Source organism: Chlamydotis macqueenii, chromosome 8, assembly GCF_036417535.1.
Source record: "Chlamydotis macqueenii isolate bChlMac1 chromosome 8, bChlMac1.mat, whole genome shotgun sequence".
NCBI classification, from domain to species: Eukaryota; Metazoa; Chordata; class Aves; order Otidiformes; family Otididae; genus Chlamydotis; species Chlamydotis macqueenii.
The window spans coordinates 20,263,141-20,290,344 of NC_141563.1; the positions used below are offsets into that span (position 1 = coordinate 20,263,141).

Here is a 27,204-nt window from a genome sequence, read left to right on the forward strand (position 1 = left end):
TTGCAGTGTAGACAAATCCTTTCCTGTACACTATATTAAACAACTGAAGTCAGTTTTACTTTTTTTAATAATAGGAGTACTATATACAGACATCTCTGTCCTGTTTTCCTTTTTTTTTAATTGTATTTTTTTTCCTATGCTGTCATTGCTCTTGCAGCGTATGTTACAAAGAATTGCTAACTTTCAAAGTTCCATTTGCACCATCTGCTGACAGTTCACTCTCTTTTCCTGAATCAAATATTGACTTAATGCCTATATTATGATGTCTGATTCTCGACCTCTGTTGTGCTATGGCTGCTAAGCTTATTCTGTCTTTTTGAAGTTTAGTGAATTGTTTGAGCTCACAGGAATTTACTGATACTGTGTAACATACTCAGAAATCCCTAATTTTTAAACTCTTATCTCAGTATGTTATTTTTTTTTAATCTTAAAAAAGCCTTAGTCATCACTATTTCCTTTATAAGAGTGACTGTTCTTTAACTGACATTTGGCCTTACTGAGATTGAGGATTCAGTTGAATTCTTACTGCATTTCTGCAACTGTCTACATTTTTTACTCTTATCCAATAATGATGCTCCCTCTTGTTGCTGTATGATATACTTGATTCTGTTTACTTGTTCTGATAGACAGGATAATGATCAGTTGCCATCCAGGATTTTATCACCTTTACTACTTGATCCATTTGATTCCCACTACAATTTTTTTTTTCTTGCTCAGAATTAGACAAAGATAAAGAGAAAAAGTCTCATTTATATCTTGTATTTTCTTCACTGGTGGAAACATTTCTGCCATTTTAGGAATTAGGACAAAAGAACTAGTCTTCAGCTTCACTTGTGAAGAAACAAGGCAACAGCTCTATCTGAAGTAGCTGCAGAAGTAGTAAGTGAGAGTCTTCAGTCCTCAGAGATTCTGCAAAGGAGAGGGGAGATGGAAGGAGATGCTTTCCCTAAGTCAGACTTGAAAGGTGTTCAAATATATGTAAAAGGAGCAATGGTCTTCTGTTTCTCTAAATCATTAAATTCTTGAGTTGAAATTAGTCTTTTCTTAGAAGATTACTGTAACATCTTCCAAGAAGCAAGCTAAGAGAAACCTCTTGAGAGATTTCCCACTTAAAATTTTCAGATTTCTTTTACTGATTTTACAGAATTACATATGAAGAATCCACATACTCATTCCAAGTATTTTGTACTGTCTTTAATTTAAAATTACTGCAGTTATTGTAGTAGCCTGTAGTTCCAGGTAAGGGGAATGCCTTTTCATATGCTATCGTGACTCTGAATCTCACTGGAAGTTTGAAAGAACTGTGGGAATCAGAAAGAGGAATAAGATTGTATGTGGAATTCTCTGCCAGTCTGCTTTTGTGGCAGATAAAGACATGGGAATTTTTTTTTTGCTAAATCTGCAAAGACTCCTAGAAGATTATAATAAATATTTTTTGAGTGAATTTCATTATTAGCTTACTGAAAAACATTGAGATCCTTATTACTTTAATATAAGTAAATAATTCCTTGGATAGGGAAAAAATTCTGAGACAGTGCTGTGTGAAGTGCTAAAATATTTAATGAACTGAAAAGAAATTTAGTGATTTGGGCAAAAAGCTGAGATAAACATACTATAAAATTATTTTTGCTTTGGTTTTAACTGCTATAATGCAATTGTTGAGAATAATTTGAGATTAGCAATTGTCATTTAACAGCATAAAACAGCATAAAAATTTTTTCACAGGTGTATCACTGTCAAATGCTATGGTAAATGCTGGATTGACATCATTTAAAAAAATAGAAGAGACAAATGCAAGGGAACTTGAATTGGTAATTTATTAATTTGTATGCAGATAAATTTGATAAGGAAAATACTGAGTATTAATACTGTTACCAGTAAAAGTGATATGATTAATATAGATCTGCTCTGATTGTCAGCAAAATCAAGTGTTTTAAGTGGTTTGTTCATTTATCCTAGTGAATTAAAAATCCTGGATTTCCATTATTGCTAGTTTTAGTTAAAGATAGTTATAGAATAAAATTCTTCTGAATTATCTATAAAGCACTTCTTATTTTAAGAAAGTTAGATTTCTACCCCAGGACAAGTTCTTTGGCTCTTAGCTTCTTTTCTGAGGGACCTGTTTTTCCAGTTTTCTGGAAGAGATAACAGATTTCTAAAGAAAATCAATTTTACTCTGGTTTTCCTGATTTGCCTTTAGGAATTTGATTGCTTTTTTCTGCCCCCTTTTGCAGTTTTCCTGTCACTTGTTTTGTTTTGACTAAAATTTGCGCAGCATAGAAAAGTCATTTCATAGAAAACCTGAGTAGTCAGATTTTGAGGTCATTGGCTAGTTCATGGGCTGTTAGTTGAACAGAAGTAGTAGCAAGATTAATAAGTATTGGAATTTTATTTTGGTTATATTGCTGTTCTGGACATCACTGACAGTAGAGAACCAGGAGTCATAAGGGCTTTTGTTGATAGCATAATTACTGTGATTACTTTGATTCTTTGTATTTACATTTCTGTTGGTATCTCTGACCAGCTGAATGCATCATCAATGAAATTAAATCTTTGCAGATTTTAAACAGACATCCTCCTTTTGGAAACCAGATAAAAGAATCTGTTTTGCACCTTCCAAAATATGAACTTGACATTGAACAGGTAAATGCTTTCCTATTTATTTTATATTTTTATGCTGGTATTATTAAATGAAAGGGCAAATATTGACTAAAGAGATTTTGAGCCTTTGCTGATAGAAGACTACACAATATTGTGGCCTCCTTCCACCTTAGCATGTGTAATCAAACTCTTAAATATCGAAGGAGAGCCTTGGAATAGACATTTGGTATAATACATTGGCCTCTCTGTCTCTCTCTTTTTAATAGCATTTCATGTAACAGATGCAAACCAATACATTCCACATTCTAGCATTATATGTGAGTCTGAGAGGTCTCTTCTATCCTGAATATAAACAAACCCTAGTGGCAGAAAAACATTAATGTAAAGCTTACTGAGGTAGCATTAACTCATGCTTATTTTCTACGTCATACTTAGGAATATCGAGAAACAGTAAATTATTCCATAACCTAGCTGGCGCCCTTTCAAGGGACAGGTGCAATTCCATGTGTGATCAAGAGCTTTGAGGTTCTGATACGCATTTTGTCTTTAAACATATCACATAGCCACTCTACCTTTCTGAAATGCAAAATTTGAAAAAAAAAAACTTTGTGTCCCATGAAGTGGGTACAAATGAAGACAACTTTGAAGTTAAAAACTCGATAAATGTGTGAAGTACTATTGTTATAATGATCAGTTCTATTTCAGTTTTTCATTTGTCATAATACCAGCTGAATATCTCTAAAGTTATTCTCAGAAGAAAGATTTAACATTTTTATAAATATCTTATATAGGAATATTGAGATGGCAAAGTATACCTAAGTTTTCTTCTTGCATCTTTCTCTCTGCATTGAACAGAGGAGGATTTTTCAGGGGCTTAATGTAGACTGTATTTTATTCTCAATACTTAATCAAATTTAGGATACTCAGCTATGGGCAAGTTAATACTGTATAATAGTGTCTCAGAACAACAAATAAAAATTGTACCACAAATTGAAAGTGCTTGAATCGAGCTTTTGTGCTTGTATCAACAGTTAAAAATTTATGGAAGGGCATATATTTTACATTGTGTATTTTAGCAGTTATGTTTTCTTCTATGTAATTTTTTTTCTAGCTTCCAAAATACAGTGACACATTGGCTGAAATCTTAGTAACCATCAAATTAACAAACTATGAGCAGCTACAGACAAAGAGAACAGCAACAGACTTTCACTATGTTACATTGATCATAGGAGATGCTGATAACCAAGTCATTTTTAATCAGAAAATTATGTATGTATGATCAGGGTTTTTTTGCCTCACATCTTTTAAGGGTGTTGGCTTTTAATCCTTTCTATGACTTGCAGTTTTTGCAATACTTTCTACTGATGCCAAATTATAGAAAAATTATTCTTTATCATATAACATTTTCTAGTCAATGTTGTAATTTAAAATGCTGCACAAGATTCAGAAACCCCCAAAACATACCAGTGTGCTTTTCAGTACAGAGTGTATGTGTAAATATATGTACAACACTGATGTCATATTATGGAAGTCATAATAATTTCCACATAAATGTAAAACAAGTAAAATACCTATTAAAATATACATTCTTAAGTTGTTACTTACTCTTATTGGCTATATTTCTGTAATTATATCATATTGTCAAAATTGTTTTTCACTCAGAGATGGACTTAAATTCTCCAGTTGGCTAAGATATGCTTGGAGTAATGGGAAAAGAGAAACAAAATCTTTTCCAACTGTGTGACCTTCACGTGAGTTCTGGCCAAAGTCTGGCACTTTTGGCAGAACTGAAACTGATCTGCAGTATCTTGGCTCTCTTAGGGCATAAATCATATATTATTGGAAAGTTATTCTTAGGCCACTTACCAAGCAAAATCCAAGAACTAAGACCAAATAAAGGCTCTTTCACTTGGTTAAAGATGCCATAGTATACAGTCTTGTTTTCGTTGTCCATTTCTAATAAAACTTTACTGATAAATTACAGGGATTCTGTGCTGCTGAAAACTGGAAATTGGACAAAGAAAATTGAAGTGAAAAGAGCTCTTAAATCAGAAGACCTTAGTATAAATTTAATTAGTTCTGATTATGGTAGGTTGATTGCCTTTAGGAATTTGATTGTATGCTTTTAATATAAAACAACTGTGTAATAATTTTTAATTTATTATTAAAACACATTATGTTAAGCCAAAAATATAACAAAATTAACTTCTCTGGAAACAAAATTCTATTACATGTTTTTTACTGGGCTGAGTATTACCTAACAATCCTAATTACATATCTGTTTGTTTCATTTACTACCATATTGATGAAATGGGAAATATCAAAACTGTTACTAGGAGATAGTATTTTGCTCTGTTGATACAGGTTAGGATTCTCTTTTGCCCATTGCCTTCAAGTTGAAGTAACTTTCAGTAGGGATAACCTATCAGTTTGATAGGTTATTTATGCTGGGATGAGCTGTCTTTGCGAACGGCTGGGTTTTGCATTGTGATAAAAAAGTATTAGATGTGGATTCATCTCCATTTCAGTGGCCAGAAATTTCTACAGCGGAAAACTTTGTGCCTTAACATGTGTAGATTTAAACATTGGTCTCCTCAGTGTCAATTGCCATGGAATTGGAACTGAAGCAGCAGATAAGGAGAGACAGTGATGACCTTGAAACATAGAACTTTGAAATACAATTCAAAAACAGACTGGCTGTATTAAACTCTGTCTTCATACCCCACCTATAAAGAAGATTGCAGTGTGCTAGATTAGCTGAAGTATATTTGGTGCTTCCATGACAAACATTTAATATTGAGACTACTACAATAATCAAGCCTGAAATAATCTGTACTCCTATGGCTAAACCTGTGGCTCAGGAAAAAAAAGAGGGTTTTCTATCAAAACAGAGCTGAAGAAAAAATTGTCCTCTTTTTACTCCTTGACTATCTACAAGTTGTACTGAGTTCAGTGAAACTCAACACAACAGTTAATTTCTCTGAAATTGGTAACAGTGAAGTTAGGCTAAAAGCAGGTCTTCCTAGTCTCTACTTATTTTAAAGTCTGTTTCTGTTTCAGACAGACAGACAAAAGACAAAAATACTCTTTTTACAATGGTGTTTCTTAGAGTCTTATATGAGTCTTGGTTTAATTAAAGCTAGAACCATTATTAGCATTCAACTTCAAAAGTACTATCAACATACTTATTTTATGCCTTTGACAATACAGAGCTGTTGATACTCCTGTAACACAGACTAGTAAAATTTAAAAGTTAAAGTTATATCATCAATGCAAAGCCACAGATAAATGTAGTTTTAAAGCAATACTGAAAAATACTGTTAAAGGGACTAGTTTTGTTACTTTTTAGTAACCATGTCTTTAATTCTGAAAATATTTTAATTTTGGAATTTCAATCATAAAGAATCTATTTATATAACAGTATGCTTTTAATGGTACATTATCTTAACAAATTTCCATAATAACATTTAATACTTTCTTTAATAACTTCTTTAATAACATTTATACTTTCTTAAAGTCTTTAGAAAACTGAAGGTAATCAGTAGTTTAGAAACAGTTTATAGAAATTTTAAATATTTTTGTCTTTTTTTTAAAGTTGGCCTTGATATACAGCAAGTATATACAGCCTTGTACTTAACACCAAAACCAGTGGGAAGTAAAGTGGTTACAAATCAAAAACTGAAAGCTGAATCTTCACTTGATATGTATTATGGCTCACCACAAAGTCTGCCAGCAGCAAGAGTAGATACAGGTAAATGGTCAGCTCACAACATCTGGCTAATACCAAAGTCAACAGAAAATTGAATTTTGCTTTCAGTAGAGAGCTAGATCTTTATCCATACTGTTTCTTTCTCAAGTATAATAAAAATACAATACTGCTGCTTCTGCTTCTCAAGTACTACAGTTCAATTCTTTGAATTTGAAAGTAAGAAAAATGATGAGTGTTTTGTATCCAGTATTACTGCTTCAATTTGGGAATGTGGTAGTACCTCTGTTTTTAAGTAGCATTGATTAATTTCTTTCCAGTTACATTGTTAGAGCAGCCCAAAGTTTTGTTGAAGGCAACAAAATTTTAGCGACCCAGATTACTTCTAGTCTGTCTTTTACTGCATGAAGTATTCACTCAACAATACATATGAAATAAAAAATGAGCATTTATGTATTATATTGACCTAGGAGGCAGATCTAAACAAGGTATTACCTACCAAAAACATGGAAACAGAGAATGCAACCATCGCTGTAAAAATAAAGATGTGTGTGGACATGACTGCTGTGAGTTTCATTAAATCTACTATTTCTGTTACTTTTAGACAAATATAATTTAGACTAGCTTAATTTATAGCAATAGCTACATTAACAGAAGCTATGTTAGAGAGTCAGGCCTGAGTTGTTGCTATGATGCAGTAATAAAAAGCTTTGTCAATAACACTTTTGTAGGCACTACAATGATTAATTTTTCAGAACATCTAGCATATGATTTAAGAACAGTGTCAAGCTTGTTACACTTTTATATAGATATTGTTGTCTTAAATCTTTTAATTACTGTATTAAATCTTTTAGAATCTTTTAATAGAAGATACTAAGTGTAGTGGCAAAGTTTCCATTGATCTGGAAAGAATTAGGATTTATCCCTTCTAAACTAATCTGAGGATTATTTTAATTCCTTTTCTCAGGTAAAACTGGAGTACCTCCAAAGTCTGAAATGAATGGAGATTCAAAGTTTTCTTTGTACTTAGCTGATTTAAGGAGCAGGAACTCAGTTTCATCTGTACCCCCAGTAAAACGGTTAAAGGTTCATTTGAATACAGTCAGCCATTGAATAGATTTATTTTATCCTGTTATGTATTTGTGTATATTGTTTGCAGATAGAATTTTATGACTAAATATGAACGTTCACATTTGTCTTTTCTGTGTGGAATGCAAAAAAGCAAAGATGTACAAAGGTAGCAAAGGTCCAGGAATCTTCAAGAGGTTCTGCTGCTGTTTGGAATGCTTCCAATGATCCACTTCTGTGCATATGCTCTTTGGTTTTACTTTTATGGTATTTGATATATTGTGGTGGGTGAGGTACAGAGGCATCGTAGGAAGGTACTGTATGTGACTTGGTTTTGGCAAAATATGACCGGAATTAAAACAAATAGTGTTATTTCTCAGAGTAATGCTACTAAGCTATCTTTTTGCATTGACAGGTAGATCCACTTGTTTGTAAGAAAACCAACCATGTTAGTTTTTAATCTCTGAAAGATTTCATGGCTTACACTTCATTCCTTTGAATGTAATACTAAACTAGTTCTTTCTGCAGCAAGAATGGGATTTGAGAGATACTGGAGTGTTTTATTTCATCCTCACAGTTTTGCTTGTTTGTTTGCAATAGAGAATGATTTAGCCTATAACTAATACACATGAGAGTTAGTGATAACCAGTCTGACTTTGCCAGGGTGCTTCGGTAACTGCATTAGAAGCATGTAATTCAAACCTTTTTAACTTACTACATTAGATAAGCAGACATCAGAAAGATTTTATATATGATCTTTAAAAATTATGCTAACTTGATACATTATTATTGATGTCACTAAAATTGTTAAAAAATGACAATTTTCAATATGTTTATATCCTGTCAGTTACAATAGTCTTATTTCTTCAGATGCAGATGTTAAATCAAGCTCAAAATGTGGATCTCAAACAATTTGTTTTTACAAACAAAATGTTGCCAACATTGCCAAGGTACTGATTAATAGAAGTAACAACAAAGAAATCTGTCTTATTTTAGATAGCATGTTTAGTTGTAACAACTAAAAACTTTTCTGAATAAAATTATTTTGCAACTTTCTGCTATTGTTTTACTGACATGTCACTGATTTTTTTTTTTTTAATAGGTCTAGCAATAAACAGTTGTCTTCATCACCTTCAGTGGACCAGGTAGATAATGTTAATAGCTTAGGAGGAACTCAGCAACAACTACAATCTTGGAATTATGGAAAGAGTAGTAAGTTACTGCTAATGTTTGAAATTATTATTTTCACTATTTTGATTTGAATATACTTGTAAACTCAAACTTGCTGAAATCACTACAGCAACCAGTACAGCATTACAGAACACAGAATGTATAGGGAAACAGAGTGGCCCTAACTGACTTTCTGGTATTGGTAAGAATTTCTAATGTAGATCTAAGCATCTACAAAGCATCTACATGTACCTTCAAATAAAACAGTAATGACTAAATCAAATATATGAGGATCCAAATTTATATATACTTCCTGAAAGGTATGACTGTTATGTATTTCCACTGAAGCCACTTGTAATACAAGAGCTATTTTACCCTATATCTATGTATTTTCTTCTTTTCCCTTTCTACTAGAAGAAGTTAGTTAAAGCATGAGCTTTTATTTGGTAGCTGACAAAATGTGACTATTCAGTAACTGAGTTCATAACTAGTAAGACATTTCTATCTGAAAAAAGAAAAGTCCTCTTTCTGTTTCTTTCACTCGAAAGGCCACAAATGTTTTTACATTTGGTGTTAAATGATCAGTCTTCATTTATCAATACATAACTATGATGTTCTCCCCACTGCATGACTTTTGCCATTGTATTTGGTGACAGTAGATTGATGTGAATCAGGTTTTAATTAATTTGGCTAATAAGTAGCAGCTCCAGTGTTTAGGTCGTCCTCAGACATCTAAGAAACACTATGCTGAAATGGATTGAAACAGTTTTCAGTTCATACTGTCTTATGTGTTGGCATCTATACTACATAATTTCATTTTTACTTAATATTTTGGTGATAAGATTGTAATTCTGTTCCTTTAGTGCTTCATATTTTCCTGCCTTACTGATTTACCTGCTATAGTTGTTATCTAGTCTTAAGATAGAAGACTGCTGCGTAGCCCTATCATCAGTTGCTGGGTGAGGGTGGGCAGTTAGTGTATGATATGATTGTGAATAAAGTCATGGGAAGACAGATGGATATTCTAGGATAGCTATATTCTATGCTCAAGAACATCTTGAGGCAAATCATACAGGATCAAGGGGACGTAATAGATATTGCTGACTAAAAACCATCTCCACTGAATAGTAGCACAAAAGGTAACCTTGGCTGTATTGATTCAGCTGGCTCCACTTTAAACAATGCACCAAAAATAGTTCTAATGAAGTAAGGCATCAGTTCATCTTATTTTTGTAGGGTTAACTGCATCTGTAATATGGTATCATTCTACTCCATCAAAAAAAAAGTAAGAGTATACTGTGAAATTGTAGTAACCTAAACCTATAATGTATTTAAAGTCTGTGTAGTAATGCACTGTGCTGACTATGCACGAAATTACAATAGCAGTGTCTTCCTGGTGTTGCCAGTGTCTGTGGAAGAGATTTTTTTATTTGAGCCTGTCCTGCTCACCCTCTGTTGAAAGCGAGACCTGGATCAGGGTTTCTTAGTCATATTAGGGTCATGACAACAGAATGAACATTCTATAACTGTCTGATGCTGGAGGGTAGTATGGCAGAAGAGAGATTTAAAACATTAGCAGAAAGAATTGGATTAGTGATGAAAAGAGAGAACACAATAAACAAAAGGGGAAGAGAGTAAGAGATGAAACAGGAAAGTCGTCTTTGCACCAGAAAAAAAAAAAAGTATTTTAAAACATTAACTGTCACATTTTAATTAAGAATTTTAACCGCAATGCCTGAAAATGTGTTTGTCCGGGCTAGTCCTTAGCAATTAGATGTATGGGAGGAAGACAGCATTCAGAGTGTTTTGGAAAACTGTGGAGAGAAGAAAGGACTGAATTAATAGTATTCAATTTAGAATCAAACAATGCTTCTGATAAAGGGAAAGAATGAAATTGCAGTGATTTTTATAAGGCCTATTTTTCTAGAATCTGCACTGAGGATAACTTATCTCAAAATAACGCAGAGGAAAAATTGTATATGTGATAGTCCTTCTTTCAACAGATTGAACAACTAGTCATAAAATATAGAACAGTTTTGTTGTACTTGTCCATTACAAATGTATTGCGGCTTTCTCTTGGAAACGTTCAGTGTTTGTGAGTGAGAAAAGCCAAGAGACAATGGCATAAAAGCAGACCTTATTTTTCAGATGCTTTAGATGTGGACTTTGAACTGAGAGATGATGTTTGGGATTATATTGATGATGAGAAATTAGTATTTGCTAGCAACTTTGCCAGTAGAGAATTAGGTAAGGTTATTTTAACAAAATGCTTTGTTTCCTACATAAAAATTATTTTACAGGCTATTATTTGAGAATAATTTCTAATAGTATACATTCAAATTTTTTGGTTAGTTAACTTGACTGCCAGGTTTATTACTCTGCCTTGAATGTGTCACTTATATTGAGACAAATCTAATACAGAGGGGAGAGTTGAGAAAGTAATAATTAAATTTTATGGATGACCTGCAACTGCATATTGGTTAATTTATCTGACTGCTTATCTCTGCTTTTCTTTATATTAGCCCAAAACCCACAGAAGAAATATTTCAAGTGTTAAGACATTTGAAAAACTTTCCAATTATTATTAATCGTATTATGTAAAATGTTTACAAGAGGTTTTGGCTGTTTTGTGACTCAATATTTAAAACTTTAATTCTTACATGGAACATGGAAATATCTGCCTTCAAATTCCAGATGAGTGTGAACCACTTTGCCAGTATACAAGAAGCAAATCCACTAATGACATTTCAAAAGAGTAAGCATTATATAATTTATTACAATTCTATTCAGTTAAAAATATTGTCTATATTTCACATGTATCTGTATAATGAAATGTATAGAAGATTGTTCACTCATAAAAATGAGTGAAATAGCATCTTTTAAAAGGTATGAATTGTTGAATTATCTGATTTTTTTTTTTATATCTAAGTGTGGAGGGAAATAAATACAAAATCCTGAACTGAAAAGTAAATAATTTTGAACTTTTCTAAAATTACTTAAATTATTCAACTTGGTATTTTCAGTTCATGCACATTCCAAGATGAGACCAATATTCAGAACTCAGTTGTTTCTGTGGTTAATAGCACGTCAGAAGTGGATTTATCTGTACAGAGTGGAAATATAAATATGGTGAGTAAAAATATTTTGATAACAGAATTTCCTATAATTAGAGTATTTCATGTGTAAATATATTGACCGTATGTGGCTTATGAATCAGTTTGCACATACTGAATTTCTGAACCTTTCTGTGTTGTCCAAACTTGCATGCATCCTGTGTTCAGTGTGATATTCATGATACAAAGAACTAGGACTTGAATTTACTTTCTATAGCACGACTTCAAAACTAGTTACTTAATTTGATTGCTATTCTGAAAGTCATCTAGTATATAATTGTATTTATTATGTGCTTGGTCCTTGTCAAATACCATAATATAAATATCTGTACTACATACTACAACAATCTGGCAGTTTATCTTTTGTTTATCATATACAGTTTTAAATATTTACATTGCAGTTCAGTTTGGAAGAAAAAAAGCATTCAAATCCTTCACAAGAACTGAAAAACATACAGTGTTCTTCGATCTCCAAAATAATTTCAGACTCTTCTAAATTCACTAGGAAAGAGGATTTTTTTATTTTCACAAAAGAACAGGAAAAAGAAGGGGATACCAGGTAATAAAAAGTTGTGTATGTTTTTCTGTTGCCTCAGTGTTCCATGGAACATGTTCTTCATGGAACACAGACATTTAGGCAATGTGTTAATTTATAACATTCATTTTAAAATTATTAATTTACACAATAATAGTAGCAATTATATTTTATTGGAAAGGAAAAGACTTCAAAATTATTTTGCTTTTCTTGGTATCTCTTGACTATACTTTGCATAGTGTTCCTGATTTCATAGGTGTTGATGTACTATCCCTAATTTAATTTTTTTTTGTTTGCTTAATCTTCATTAGATATCTTCTTGATGATGAAATCAATGATGTCAAGCCCTTTCTTGGAATACTTGATGGCATTTTGTAAAACATATTAACAAAATATGTTGTAAGTGCTGGTGAAAAACAGTTACAGTCGTTTTTAGAAAGTGAAGCCTTCAAATCCAGTTAAGAGAATTTCATTTCTGTTGTGTACCTATTTACCAATAGCGGGATTGCTGCATAGAGAAGATAATAACAAAATTGTTGTCTGATTTATGGAATTCTAGGTATATTATCTTATATTGAAAAATGCTTAAATATCTGTTGTTTGACCTTGCTGTTTTCAGGATTACAAAGAAAAATATTGGAATGCGTCAAACGAGAACAGCTCTCAAACTAAGAGTGCTTTTATAGATAAAGTAAAAATCACATAAGCTTATTAGATGCTCTGCTCACAAGTACTCTTTAAATGAATGAAAGACTCTTTCCTCAGAAATTTCTTAATGCTTTTTGATTTTTTTTCTTTCAAGTTTCTCTAATGCTGAATTTTTCATAGCAATGGTTCTGTAAAATAATTAGATTTTCAAGTAAAACTAATAAAATGGTAAGTTATTCTAGACTATATTCCTTTCTACAGTGCTGTCAGCTTGTTAATTAAAAAGTGCAGCTTCCTTCAAGCAGATGTGTTTCCAGACTCTCAACAAACCAATTGTAAAATGTCTATAAACAATATTCTAAAGTTGTGTTTGGCTGTTCACTTCGACACCCGAGACTTTTATGTCTCCCAGTACAGATTTAGGCAACGAAGCATTGGATTTGGATATTTTCTTGTAGCTCTAGTGTTGGAACCGTAGACCTTGCAAGTTCAGTTGTTAGAAAAATACATGATATTGCCAAAATCCAAGAGTATGTTAATTTTCACTGTTAATTATTTGAGATGTGTGGAATTAAAATGCTAAAATCACACATGGAACCTTAGCTGTTTGTTCTTGCAACATTGTTTGTGGTGCAAAAAAATGCAACCATATTTTACTGCACTACTTGGTTGTATTTTTCTCAGTTAATAACATTTTACTTGACTCCAGTTTCCTTACATTTTTGATGTAGTTTCTGGTACAACTTAGAATCATAGAATCACAGAATGGTTAGGGTTGGAAGGGACCTTCAAAGGTCATCAAGTCCAACCCCCCTGCAAGGAGCAGGAACATCTTCAACCAGATCAGGTTGCTCAGAACACTTGTTCCACTTGTTCTCCATATGAAAAAAATGGCCTAGCACAAGCAGCATTAACATTCACCACTCAGAATCACAGAATTATCAAGATTGGAAAAGACCTAAAAGATCATCCAGTCCAACCATCACCAATACTTCTCAGCTAAATCATATCCCACAACACAACATCCAAACGTTTCTTGAACACCCCCATGGTCGGTGACTCCACCACCTTCCTGGGCAGTGCATTCCAGTGTCTGACTACCCTTTCCGAGAAGTAATATTTCCTAATGTCCAGTCTGAATCTCCCCTGGCGCAGCTTGAACCATTGCCTCTAGTTCTATCACTGTCTACACGAGAGAAAAGGCCGACCCCTAGCTCACTACAACCTCCCTTCAGGAAGTTATAGAGAGCTATAAGGTCTCCCCTGAGCCTCCTCTTCTCCAGACTGAACAATCCCAGCTCCCTCAGCCGCTCCTCATAAGGCCTGTGCTCCAGACCCCTCACCAGCTTCGTAGCCCTCCTCTGAACACGTTCCAGGGCCTCAATGTCTTTCTTGCAGTGAGGGGCCCAAAACTGAACACAGTACTCGAGGTGCGGCCTCACCAGTGCCGAGTACAGGGGGACAATTACCTCCCTGTTCCTGCTAGTAACACTGTTTTTGATGCAAGCCAGGATGCCGTTGGCCTTCTTGGCCACCCAGGCACACTGTCGGCTCATGCTCAGCCGAGCATCAATCAGTACCCCCAGGTCCGTTTCCTCCACACAGTCCTCCAGACACTCCGCCCCAAGCCTATAGTGCTGCCTGGGGTTGTTGTGGCCGAAGTGCAGGACTCGGCATTTGGTCTTGTTGAACCTCGATATGTTTTTGACTGCAAATTCCTGCAGGTCCAAGCTTATAACTTACTTTGTTGTTCCTCAAATATTTCATTGCATCTAGAAGTCAGTAGTATGTCAGATCTCTTTTTGCCTGTTTTTTTTTTTTTGGTTTTTTTTTTTTTTAACTTCCAGAATTACTATACTACTGCTATGTTTAGCCCAGCAGTCCTAGCTATGTACATCCCAGTCACCTCCCAATTTTGTGCCAGGGTGGGATTTAAGAATGTATGTCTCCTATGAGGACAGGCTGAGAGAGTTGGGGCTGTTCAGCCTGGAGAAGAGGAGGCTCCGGGGAGACCTGATAGCGGTCTTCCAATACCTCAAGGGGGCCTACAGGAAAGATGGGGAGAAGCTGTTCAGTAGGGCCTGTTGTGATAGAACAAGGGGTAATGGGTTTAAATTAGAAGCAGGTAGGTTTAGATTAGATATTAGAAAAAAAATTTTTACAATGAGAGTTGTAGAGCACTGGAACAGGTTGCCCAGAGAGGTGGTGGATGCCCCATCCCTGGAATCGTTCAAGGCCAGGCGGGATCAGGCTCTGAGCAACCTGATCTAGTCAGGGATGTCCCTGCTTCTTGCAGGCGGGTTGGACTAGATGACCGTTGAAGGTCCCTTCCAACTCTAACTATTCTATGATTCTATGATTCTAATGTAGAGTGTCAAATGTAATTTTAAGTGCTCCAGAGAATCTTCTATCTACCATGCCAGAAGAGCAGGGGTCTCCCCACAGGAAGATGTTCCAGGTCCTTTAGAGCATTTTAAATGGTACTTGATGCCGATGTTTAAGCACCTGACTCTCTTCCTGCTGCTTGAAATACACAATTATTTTTTTTCAGTTTATTATTCATATTTACATAGCATTCTTTATCTGCCTTTCCCTGGGGATTTTAGGTTGCAACAACTAATTGAGCTGTTCCTCAGTTTCTTTAAGTTTGACAAAAGTTTTTACACAGCAACACAAAGATGAGCTTCAAACATGGAAAATAGGAGAGGAAGGAATCAATTAATATAATCTCGTGAGTATATAATTTATATAATATTGTGATTATACAACTTGCAACTTTCCAAAACCTCACTCATCTGCTGAGTTGCTGAGACCTTGCCTGCAAACTAGGCACGCTTCTGATGGCAGGTACTGCACTTTTTCCTGCTCATCTGCATGAAGCTCCTTCTAAATGTTCTGAACCATGAGGTAGTGGCTGTAATAGAAGTTGATTGTGCTTACATCTTCATAAAAAATGAATAAGGTAAGCTTCTATTTATTTCTCTATACTAAAGAAATATCATTATGAGAAGTTTTTTGGCCCCACTTCTACACTGAAGGTGTATTTCCATTTTTCTGTGAAATATTTTCGTGGTTTATATAATGTCGAGAAAGTAATTGACATTATTGCCATTTTTGCTTTATTTTTTCATATAGTCTAACTATAACCACTTGTTTTTAGTTAGTTTATAGGAGTAGGTTTATATTTAGACTATTTCTTCAACAAAAGTTACCCTTGAAGGCAGGTATTTTATTTTCCTCTTAGTTTTCCCCAGGGCAGATGTTCAGTAGTTATTATTTGGTTTCTTCAGGATTCAGGCTGATTAATTTTCTGATACTGTATTCAATTTTTTCCTTTTGATTTTTAAAAGGCTTTAATTTCCCATTTGATCCATAGTCAGAACACATGATAACAAATGCATTTCAGTACTTTCAAGACTATTCAGAGTACTTTGTAGATGGTTTATAAGATAATTTTCTGTCTCTATTTTTCACAAGAAATCAGCATCCTGTATCATCCTTGGAAAATTACAAAATTGTGCTATTGCTGCTGACAACATTTCACAGATTTCAGAATATAAATCTTTCAGTACTGCAATGTCTTTACAGTAATACTGAACCTCTGGTGCAAAACCATTTTTCTGGAGATAAGTGCTTTATTTGGCATTGTTGTTTTGCTTCATTATTCTTATTAGCTCTATGACTCTTTAAAGTCTAAATCACTTTCAGAAAATGAATTTGGAAGTATTTATATGCTGAAGTGTTCTCTAGCTCAGGAGAAGGAATGACTTTTCATATGGTAGCATTTGTTACTGTTCCATTTTTGAAATTATAACAATTGAAAGATAAAAAGTGATAACCATGGTAGGTCTCTATGGCAGTAATTAATTGCAGATACACAGTGACTGTACTTCAAAACAAACACAGGCATAAACAGCAAATTAACTGCAGAATTAGAAGACCTAGTAAAATCTGATTTTTTTTTGTTTTAATTAAACTTCCAAACTGAGGTAACTCTGAATTACTATACTACTGTTATGTTAAGCCCAGCACTCCTAATCATGCCCCAGTTCTGCATCATGGTAAGATTTAAGAATGTAGAGTTTTCCTCCTGCCCATCACCATCTTCTGATTTCCATGGAAATGAGAGGGCTCCCAGGCAGGAACAGTGGTGTTTCTCCACAGATGCTTTTGTATGAATGACAAGGGGACCAAAATCCCAGGTAATGCCCCAAAAGATAAGTATGATAAAACAGGTTAATTAACGTCAGACAATTTCACTAAGCTACTACCAATAGGTAAAATACAGAGTAAAATACATTAAAACATTGTTAAAGTCCGAAAGGATCATTGTTCTTAATTCTGCATAGAGTTGTAACATTAAATGAGTGGCTTGAGTTTGAATCGATGGGATTGTATAAGTAATTATTTGGGGATACAGCTGAATGCCACAGACTTCAGTCTAGGGATGATTCTATAAAATGTACATTATAAAAATACTGTTTCCCATAATGGAGTAGTGAAAGAAAATTCAATGTGACAAGAAGTCAGATTTTACTGTCTTACTTGTCTGATTCTCCATAATAAAATACATGCTCATACCTGCTTTTAATTTAACTTCAACTTCCTTATATGCTTTCTTGTCCTATCACATATATTGGTTTCAAGATATAAACTGAGGTCAACCGTATCTGTCCCTGAAGAAAATGCAATATGCACTCAAAAACCATGATCGTCAGAAATTGTTAGCAGAAAAATAAGTATAGTGTTTAAACATGTTGCTGGACACATTTGAGTATAAAGTACGTTTATAGCATATAGAATACTGTAAATATATTGTGACATCATTTTAATCATATGCAGTATGTCTCATGATCATTTTAATTATGTAGACTTTGTTCAGGTATTTGAAGATTTTAACGTGTTTAACATTACAGTGATTTTTAAAATAGTAACAGCAGTTGTGACAAGTCAAACTCTTATTTGGGTGTATTTTTATTTAGATTTACCTTCACAGAATAGTTATGTGAGGTATAAAAATTGGTGCTCCTAAAGGCAGTAAGCATAATGATAAAGAGTGAACAGAACTCACCATATGGAACCAATATGCACCTGAAAAATAGTTAAAAACAGTTGTTTTGCAGAGCACAAATGATACTTCTTTAAGGCATCGTTATGACAGTCAGTGGTATCTCTTCTAAAAGAAAGAGTATCTTGCATTACCTCTTTATGTCACCCCTTTTGCTTTTTATGTAGAAGTAAGAGAGCAGTATCATCTCAATCATTCTACTGACAGAATATTTACACAATACTCATTGAGGGGCACATCTGATCGGTGGTATGTGAAGTGTTACACATTTTGCAGAAATGCCATAGATTATCCATAGTTCTTTCAAATATAATAAAAGTGCCTAGATATAATAGCAAGGAGTTTCTTCCTGTATTTAACATACACTACGTTGAAGCTACCATGATGATGATACAGACTGTCCTTTTGATTGACGCTACATGGAAATTTCTACGTTTTAGATAGCTGAGCATAGGGAAAATGCAAAACATCTTGTTTTGAAGCGTCTAAGGGTATTTTGTTTGTATAAATGAAAGAATGTTTATTTTGTAACTGTGAAACTTCCTATTAAAGGATGCATATAACTTTCAGAATGAAAAGATGCTTATAACTGTAAATGGCGATGATATATTTGCTGCTCCCCCACCCATTTAGAGGCAAAACCTATTTATGAGGCTTTATTAAGTGCAAATAAATCCCATGGCTTCAGCACAGAAGAAACAGCTGCAGAATATATTCTGATTTGCACATAAATGACATGACTTCTGTTCAGAAAAGGATATTGAAAAATACTTACTTCTACAGTGAAAACCTTCACAATTGGCTCAGGCAGACACCTCGTTCTCTTCACATCTCTCCACCTCTCTCAGCTAGGCAGGGCTGAGTCAGGCCCAGACAGCTGCCCAGCAGGAGGCCAGAGGGCGAGGGCTGCAAGGCCGACAGGGCTCGCGCCTCCCCCTCTCTGCTCTTGCTTCTTCACTTTTTAAAATATATTTTCCCCTTCTTAAATACGTTATCACAGAGGTGTTATCACTGTCACCAACTGGCTCAGCCCTGGCCAGTGGCAGGTCCACCATAGACCCAGTCAAGTCCACCAGACAAAGGGGGAACTTCTGTCAGCTTCTTGCAGAAGCTGTCACTGTAATTCCCTCAGTTACACAAAACCAGCACAACCGTCTTTAATGTAGTAGTGATCTAATTGCTGAACTCCAATGTTACACTATTCAGCGTGGCTTCCGCACCAATATTTGTACAGAGCGTAGGCACCAGCAAAGCCAAGCTCTGCAGAACAGACCTCTGCCACTCCCAGGAAGCTGACAGAGCTCCCCCAGATCCTTGGGAAGTCAGCTAGCGTGAGAGAAAACAAACACAGAATTCCAGTCAACAACTAGCCACTTCCCTCCCTGAAGGACTGTGACTGTGACTTTGCAATGGAGTGCTCAGCCTGCCATTTACTGACAGGCTCCTACTGCTTCTAATGTAAATAAAAGATGTTAGAGAGCCAGGCAGTCAAGGGTTTGGAAGAGGCCTGCCAATCCTTGATTTTCAAATCCTTGCTTCGCAAAGGCCTTACTGAGCTGAATGCCATTGCCAGAAGTGATAGGTTTTCTGCTCAGAGAGACTGATTGGCCACAGTGAATTGTTGTTAGTGTGAATGCCTCTTGAAGAGGCTAGATGCTGTTTAGTAAAGAAAAACTGAAAGTAGTGCTGTCTAAGAACTTGGATGTGCAGGTCAGAACTTCCTTCATATCGATTTCTTTCAGTTTATAAAGGCTATTAATTTATCTGAATGAAAATGAAGTGGTAGAGTTTATTACTAGGATTCCGATTTTTTTTTTCTAGTTGTGTTATTTTAGCTGTTGTGGTCCAGATTTGTTAGGTTAATGAGTGCAGAAAATAAACTTATTTAGAATCATAGAATCATAGAATGGTTAGGGTTGGAAGGGACCTTCAAAGGTCATCTAGTCCAACCCCCCTGCAAGGAGCAGGGACATCCCTGACTAGGTCAGGTTGCTCAGAGCCTCATCCAGCCTGGCCTTGAACGCTTCCAGAGATGGGGCCTCCACCACCTTCCTGGGCAACCTGTTCCAGTGTTCTATAAACCGCATCGTAAAAATTTTTTTCCTAATTTCTAATCTAAATCTACCCCCCTCTATTTTAAAACCATTTTATTCCAAGGCTCCAGTCTTGCATCATGAGGTTGTTCTGCCTAGCTGGGAATTTCTACTTAAAGAATAATCACCTAGCAGCTGGATCATTAACATTTTCAGTATTTCCTCAATTACAAAGATTTTAAGCTCTGAGATCAGTTGGACGGTTTCTAAAAATTGTACTAATAGATGTAAATGGAGCATTTACCAAAGCATCAGCACATTATCAAATAATTTTATTTCAAAAGTATAGCAGTAGAAGTGAGTAAGAAAGTGTGGGCTGTGAAATAGATCTGCTTATCTTGTGGTGTATCAGAGATGCATTTCAGAGACTGGAGGTTTGCTTAGTGAGGAAACTAACCTGTATTAGGAAGATAAGGGGTACAAGTGGATCCCTCTCCCTCTCTTGGGTGTGATTGTCTCAGGCAACCATATTAGCAGAAGCTTAGATGCATTCTTAGTTCCTGGAACAGATTTGCTGAAGTGACAATGCATACTGAGGATGTTAGTAATAAAATGGGCAATGTGTTCTGGAAGAAAATAAGTTGGCAGCTTGGAATGGTGGAAAACAGATTCAGATACGCATAGGGTTCAATAGAATTTAGTCTCTGTCCATAGACTTTATAGCAGCCGATCAGAAGTGCTCTTTCAGTTCAGGCAGTTAATAATATCTCGGCACTGTAGCTTAAGGGATACAATTTTCAAAATTATTATAGTGTGGGACCGATAAATTTCAGCACAAAGAAAGCAGTATCCCATATAATTTATTTTAGATTTCCATTCAGGATATGTTCTGACACTCTACATGAAAATCAAATTGTCCACGTAAAATGGTTTTCAGGTGATAAGTTGACCCCTGGGGTTTTAGTAAAATAATAGATTCAGTATTCTATCTGACTCTCCAGTCTATAAAAGCTAGTTATCAGCTGTTTGAAGGATTTCATAAGAAGGAGGGGGAAAAAGAGAGCTTTTGTATAGTGACATTTTTCTCATTAATGGGGCAGTGTCAGAATCACAAACTCCTCCTGGATTTGGTAGTAAATACTCGGCTGACATGTGTTTTGGGATGTGTTTGTTCTGTGTGAGGAGTGTCTGTGTCTAATCCTCTGTGATATGCATATGGAACAAGGAATATTTCTAATAGACAGGTACAGCCCTTCAAAAGAAGGGCATTTAGTATGCCACCATCTGGCCATCATTTTTAAATGCATTCTATCACCAGAGACTATCTATGCAGAAGTTTTCCGGGAGAATTACTGTCTTATGGTGCCTAGGGAAACACTAGAAGAATAACAACATAAACATTTTTCCTGCCAGCATTCTTTAGTATTTAAATGTAGCGCAAAACAAACAGTAACCTGAAAAGAAATGAAGTATTAGTTTAAGTTCTTGTCTGAACACTCTTATAGGACCTGCTGTACTTTTTTTTCTAGTTTTGTTGGTTTATTTAATTGTATTTTCTTGAGAATACATATGGGTAGTTCCTAGTCTACTGCGTGGCTTCACTGTTACTTTAAGCAGATCCAAAGTTGGGTAGAGGCTTTGTTGCATTTTGTTTTAGTAGTTGGGTATATCTGCATGAGCATGCGTATGAAATCCAGCACTAGTAAGTAACAGGGGAAAGGTGACGGTAAGATAGAACTAGTCATAGCGACAGTAGAAGAACCTTGCCTAATAAAATGCTAAAAGCATGTTTGTGTTTAGTGCAGCTGAGTCCCTCTGAATTTTGAGCAAATACTTTGTGCTTTTTACAAACAAGTATACTCAAGAAAACTTGTCTACAATCTGTGTAAAGAAAAACGATTGTTTCAAAGAAAAATCCGAGTTCTTCTTCACTTGTTCCTCATGTTAACCAGTGTTCTGGATTTTCCCTGCTTGTATTTGTGATTAATATTTCATTTGCTACAGTACTGGCTGTTACACTCTGTTGCTGGGACTTTTGCTGGGCATGAAGAAGGCTGCAAGTGCTTGCCTCCTGTGTTCTGGGTTTCTGGGGGAGGAGGCAGATGTCTCCTCCTCTGAGAGGAACTGAGCAGCGCTCAGGGGTGGGGACATCTGGTACTCGCAAATGGGGCAGAGAAGGGAAATGCAGTGAGCCAAGATCTTATAGGCAGCGTTGTGGAGGAGCTGGGATTTTGCTTGTGGGACAGAGTCAAGCCTAGAAGTGAAAGGAGAAAGGAGAGTTCCCTAGAGCAGGCTGAGGGATGTCTGTGATGCTCTGTGAACCGTCTGGAAATTTTCAGATTGGTAGTAAGACTGGAAAGAAAGAGTTACTCTGCAGTGACACAATGGGGAGATTAATATTCAAGCTTTTCTATTTAATCTAGCTCTCCAACAGATCAGACTTCTCATGATTTAAAGAATAATTCTGTCCTGCCATTCTAATAACACCTGCTCTTAGAAATCGGGATTCTGTGGGTATGCTTATCAGAAGGAAAAGCTTCTACCCTAAGAGAATTGCTAATTCAGGGTCCCTGTGGATAGGATCAAAAAGAGCTAATTACTCTTAAACCTTGCCTTTTTCTGGTTTTGTTTGTTTAATTTTAGTTTTATGGAGATAATTGGGTGCTGGTCCTGCAAGTGGACAAGTTGTAACAGATGTGGGACAGGCGTGTTCACTCACTTAAGTGTACTCCTGCTCACTCCAGTATATATGAGCTCTACGGAGGTCTGCTGGAGTGTGCTTAAAAGCAAAGTGTCTGTCACATTCTTAAAGTGCTTTCCTTCTGGAAGAGCAGATCTGAGGACCAGAAGAGTTTATGAGTAACTCTGACTTCTGCTATTGACTGGATTTAATCTGCATTAATGGTTTCTAAAGTAGCTATATGTTCTCCTTTGGGTTGTTTGTTACTCTGAGACTGATTTGAAAATGTGTCATCCAATTTCAAGGTTTCAGGTGTTAGCACTGAAACATTAACCTATCCATTGAGGTAATTATTAAAACGTTTGTATTTGTGGCCCCATTAATTGTAGGCTATACCTTTTGCTTACTTGAAGCCCTGTAAGAAATTGTTTCCTTTCCTGGGGTAGGATGATGTGCAAAAGGAAGTGAAGTATCTATTTATTTCATACCTTTTGCATGTTCTGGAAATGCTAGCCTGATGCTGTAGCTGCGTAAGCGTTCACTGAAAAACCTGTGACTGCACACATAGGCAGAGCTGGTGTCAGACATGGAAACATGATTCAGGCCTGCAAGGAGAGTCACAGGGCTCTGGATCAGGGAAGGCACACAGAGCAGCCACGTTGTCCAGCATCAGCCTTCTCAGAGCAGCTTGCCCCAGGACAAGGACAACAATCCATTCCCCAAACATGGTAAGATTACTGAGGAAGTCTCTCATAGATAGTTTTTATGAAAAAGTCCCTCCCATAACTTTTAATGTAAGACTGGGGCATCTGGCGTAAGACTTTTAATTCAGTTAATCTCATAACTAAAAAAAAAAAAAGAGAGGAAAAAAATGGACAAAGTATTGCCTCCTTCAGAGGCACAGCTTTAGGAACCGTCTGTTGCATACGTGAAGCACTGAGGCTTGTAAAGCAGTGTAGGCATGTTAAGTTAGGGATGTGCCTCGCATCTCTTACCTGTATTTTTCCCTGTCTCTTCTATGGACAAACTTTATGCAGATGCCATGTTTTCTACTGGTAAGACAAGGTTGTGCTGACTGGCGGGACATTTTTGGAAGTTAGTATGACTGCAACGTGCATGTGAAGACATGGGAACCTAACCAGTAATGAAAGTACTCGCTGAGAGTGTAATTCTGTGTTAAGCCTGTTCTGGCAGAAAAGCTTGTTGATGCTGCTGGCTGCTGAGCCCTTCTGCCCTGTGCCACTCACCTGTTGTGCCAATCCAGTTGTTCTCTAGAGTTGTGTGAAATTACTTAAAACAAATGTGTGAGTAATCTCCATCCCACCCCCCTCCTTTTGAGAAGCTTGTCTCTTATCTCTTGGAAATGCTGTTACTGCTAGGAAAAAGTGCATCTGTGCAAAGAGCAAAGCAGACTAAAATATTATCTTCCACAGTTACAGTTCAGTCATCCTTAAATTGGAAAAAAGCCTTTGTTTCAAGTATGACAAGTGAACTACACAACATTTTAATAAAACAGAGATCCTAAATCCTGCTTGGAACTGCCATTGGCAGCTATTGATGAATTTTCAGTTGTATTTTTTATTTGTAGCTTAGTAATAACTCACCAAGATGCAGTTCTGCTTGTTAGCCTTAGAGGAGGCTGGAAGTGCTTGGGATGCTCCAAGATTCCATTCCAGCATCACAGCCCTCCACGTTGCCTTGAAACTGTGCAGGGTTTTGTATCTCTAGTGAAAGAGCTGAAAAAAGAGCAGCATTAAACTTACATTTCCAGTTGCTGTGCGGATGGAATGGGAAATGAGCTCTTTGCCACCAAGTGGAATTGGTAATATAATGTCAAGTACTGGCTAACATCTGTAACCGTCTGTGCCTTCCCACAGACTCTGACAAGCGATTGCAGAACATACTTCTTCAAGAAGGTCGTTGAGGAACACAACGCCCAGGATGCACCGCACACTGAGTGTTTTAACACATCCTTCGCATACGCCTCATATTGGACATTTCTTCTTCTTAATTACGCTCAACCGCCGGCCGGAGGCGCATCGCCCACCCGCCTCGCAGAAGCTGGAAGGCCGCGGAAAGGCGCCGTCCCGTACGACGGCCGTGCTGCGCGGCGCCCGTCCCGCCGACATACGGGTGCTCCAAGGCACGGCCGGGCCCAGCGCTCAGACAGCCCGCTCTCCGCGCTCTCTCCCGTCGCTGTGGGGGACCAGGCCCGGGGGCACCGTGCCGCGGCACATTCGGGATTCGTTACCCGCCGCTGTGGGCAGCCCGCCCGCCCCCGGGGAGCGCGGCGGAGGCGGCGGGCCAGGCCTGGCGCAGGCCGCCGGGCCCCGTTTCCTGCAGCCCCCTCCTGTGTGGCGGACGTCGCCATGGAGACGGGCGGGCCGGGCCCGGCCCGGCGGGCGGGGCGGCAGCCATCTTCCCCGCCGCCTGCCAGCGGGTCGTCGGCCCAGGGCGGGTTGCGTGCCCAAGCCCCGCTGGTGGGTTAGCTTGGCCGATGGCACTGGCGTGTTACTGTGCCCGCCACCTCGGTGTGAGTAGCACCGGGTGCAAGGTGAGTTTGAGGTATTGCAGAGCTTATGCTGTAACTGAACCATGGTGTATTTCACTGTATTTATCCAAGGACCTCTCCAAGTCACTGCAGTATGAGATGGTGGAGCTCTTGGAGGGCTGGTGTCCCCCAGAGATTTGCAGGCAGGGACCCTGGGCTGCCACTGCTGCTTCCCAGGCCTGTGAGGGATCTGCTGGCTGGCACGCAGCTGGCCTGAGGCAGGTGTTTACGGACCCAAAAGAGGGGTACCTAATGAAGGTAGCCCCTTTAGGTACCCCCTAAAGAGGGGTACCTAGTGAACACTCGTACAAAAATGCAATTTAAAAGAAAAGGTGACAACTATACTATAGCACTGTCAAAAGCTGTAATTTTAAATGGTGAAAAGCCTCAGTAACTGTGGGTTTGAAGTGTATTTTAATAAAAATTATTAAATCATTAAACAAGGGACGGACCTGCTGTAGAGGGGAAGGTTAGCAGACCATCCTCATGATTTTTCTAGGCAAGGGAGTCGTGTGACCCACCTCAGAGCTGGAGTTCCCTGATGACTGTTTTGCTTTGTCATTGTTCCCGATCCAGTGCAAACTGAGCCAGCCAGGAGGGGAGGGCCACCATTTTGTCACCTCCTTTTCAGCCGCTGCATTACACTCACTGCTGCGGCATAGAGCCATCTTCATGTGCGTTTCCTCTCTGCGCAGAGCCCATCTGTGTGTCTGCCTGCCTCCAGCCAGCTGATCATCCTTTATCATGTGGAAAAGAAGAGAAGGAAAAGTGCCTTTTCCTTAATGCAGAAATATGTTATGGGATTTTTTTTTTTTTTGTCTCAGAATTTATTATCTCCTGAAAAGGAAACTGCATGCCCAAAGCAGCTGTTGGGCTGACCTCCCTTCCCTACATGCGTGGCCCCAGTTGCATGCCGGTGGGGGGAAGGGAGAAGTGGTAAGACTTTGCTTTGCTCTGCTGCCCTGTCCTGTCCTGACTGGGTTTGGCTCTGCAGCTGGGGCCCGAGTGGCTGGTGGTGAGTGTCAGCCTGGGGAAGGCTTGGGTGTGCCCGCGGTTGAAGGGGGGCTGCACACAGACCCTTCCCTACAGGGGAGGTGCGTCAGCACGTGGACTGGTATCTTCACATTCCCTTTCAGAGTTCATAAGATGTTAACTTTCAAAGGGAGGTCCCCCCTGTATTTATGTCAGTGATTTTGGGTTTTAAACTATTCATGCATGAAAAATGACTGTAGGAACTGTATACTCCCATGTGTGAATAATGACTATATGGGAACAGAGATTACAGCAGTTTTGCACTGAGACTGCTGCAGTTTACATGCTCTCTTTGGGAACATTATGAAACGTTTTTAAATGCTGGTGCATGTTAATGCACTGATTTCAATCAGTCTTTTTTTGTCCCTTTTGGATTTGTTCAACTTAAGAGCCTGCATGTCTCATGTTTGCTCTAAGATATGCCTAGCAAATTAGGCAAATTAAAAAATGCATGCAAAAATATGGCGCTGTGCACATGTATCAGGTTTGTTATTTATTAATAGACTCCAATTTCCATACGATAGACTATTTTTTTTACTTTGGCTCAGTGGATAGTTTATGCCAATTACATGTAGTTTAACAGCTTTGAAATCTGTTTTTGCTTTTCTTATGCATAGAGACATGGATTCTGTTTCAGGTTTTAATTAAACGCTACACTGACTTTAAAGATTCTATTGTCCTTTTCATTTAAATAGGATTTTTGTTAGATCTTTAACAAGACCTCAGTGGGGCAATAAATCTAAGCAATTGTCCTTATTAGGAGTAGATTATCCTCAAGAGATGGAAAGTCACAGAAGTAACTAAAACCATTTGTAGAGACTAAACTAAGGCCTTTTCTTCCTAAACATTAAACAGACTTGTGAATGACTTGCTTGGGCACTCAGATTAAATTAAATGATATTTTGTTTATTTTTCACATTTTCAGTGTAGGCTATTTGCATTTACTTAAATTTTGAGTTTCACTGAGCAAAATTCACTCCTGGGTAAGGATCCTTACTT

The 27,204-nt window shown here is 37.2% G+C and overlaps 1 protein-coding gene across 1 annotated transcript in view; it reads left to right on the forward strand.

Moving 5' to 3' along the window:
* The window catches only part of HFM1 (helicase for meiosis 1), a 37,285-nt gene extending 24,714 nt beyond the window's left edge, over positions 1-12,571 (forward strand). The window contains exons 23-36 of the mRNA XM_086753789.1: positions 1,726-1,811; positions 2,560-2,643; positions 3,713-3,870; positions 4,586-4,689; positions 6,197-6,352; positions 6,778-6,873; positions 7,275-7,393; positions 8,246-8,325; positions 8,478-8,591; positions 10,677-10,789; positions 11,207-11,300; positions 11,569-11,674; positions 12,060-12,217; positions 12,505-12,571. Of these exons, the coding sequence (XP_086609915.1) occupies positions 1,726-1,811; positions 2,560-2,643; positions 3,713-3,870; positions 4,586-4,689; positions 6,197-6,352; positions 6,778-6,873; positions 7,275-7,393; positions 8,246-8,325; positions 8,478-8,591; positions 10,677-10,789; positions 11,207-11,300; positions 11,569-11,674; positions 12,060-12,217; positions 12,505-12,571 (1,535 nt within the window). The remainder of the gene's footprint in view (positions 1-1,725; positions 1,812-2,559; positions 2,644-3,712; positions 3,871-4,585; positions 4,690-6,196; positions 6,353-6,777; positions 6,874-7,274; positions 7,394-8,245; positions 8,326-8,477; positions 8,592-10,676; positions 10,790-11,206; positions 11,301-11,568; positions 11,675-12,059; positions 12,218-12,504) is intronic.
* Positions 12,572-27,204: the final 14,633 nt, after the last annotated feature.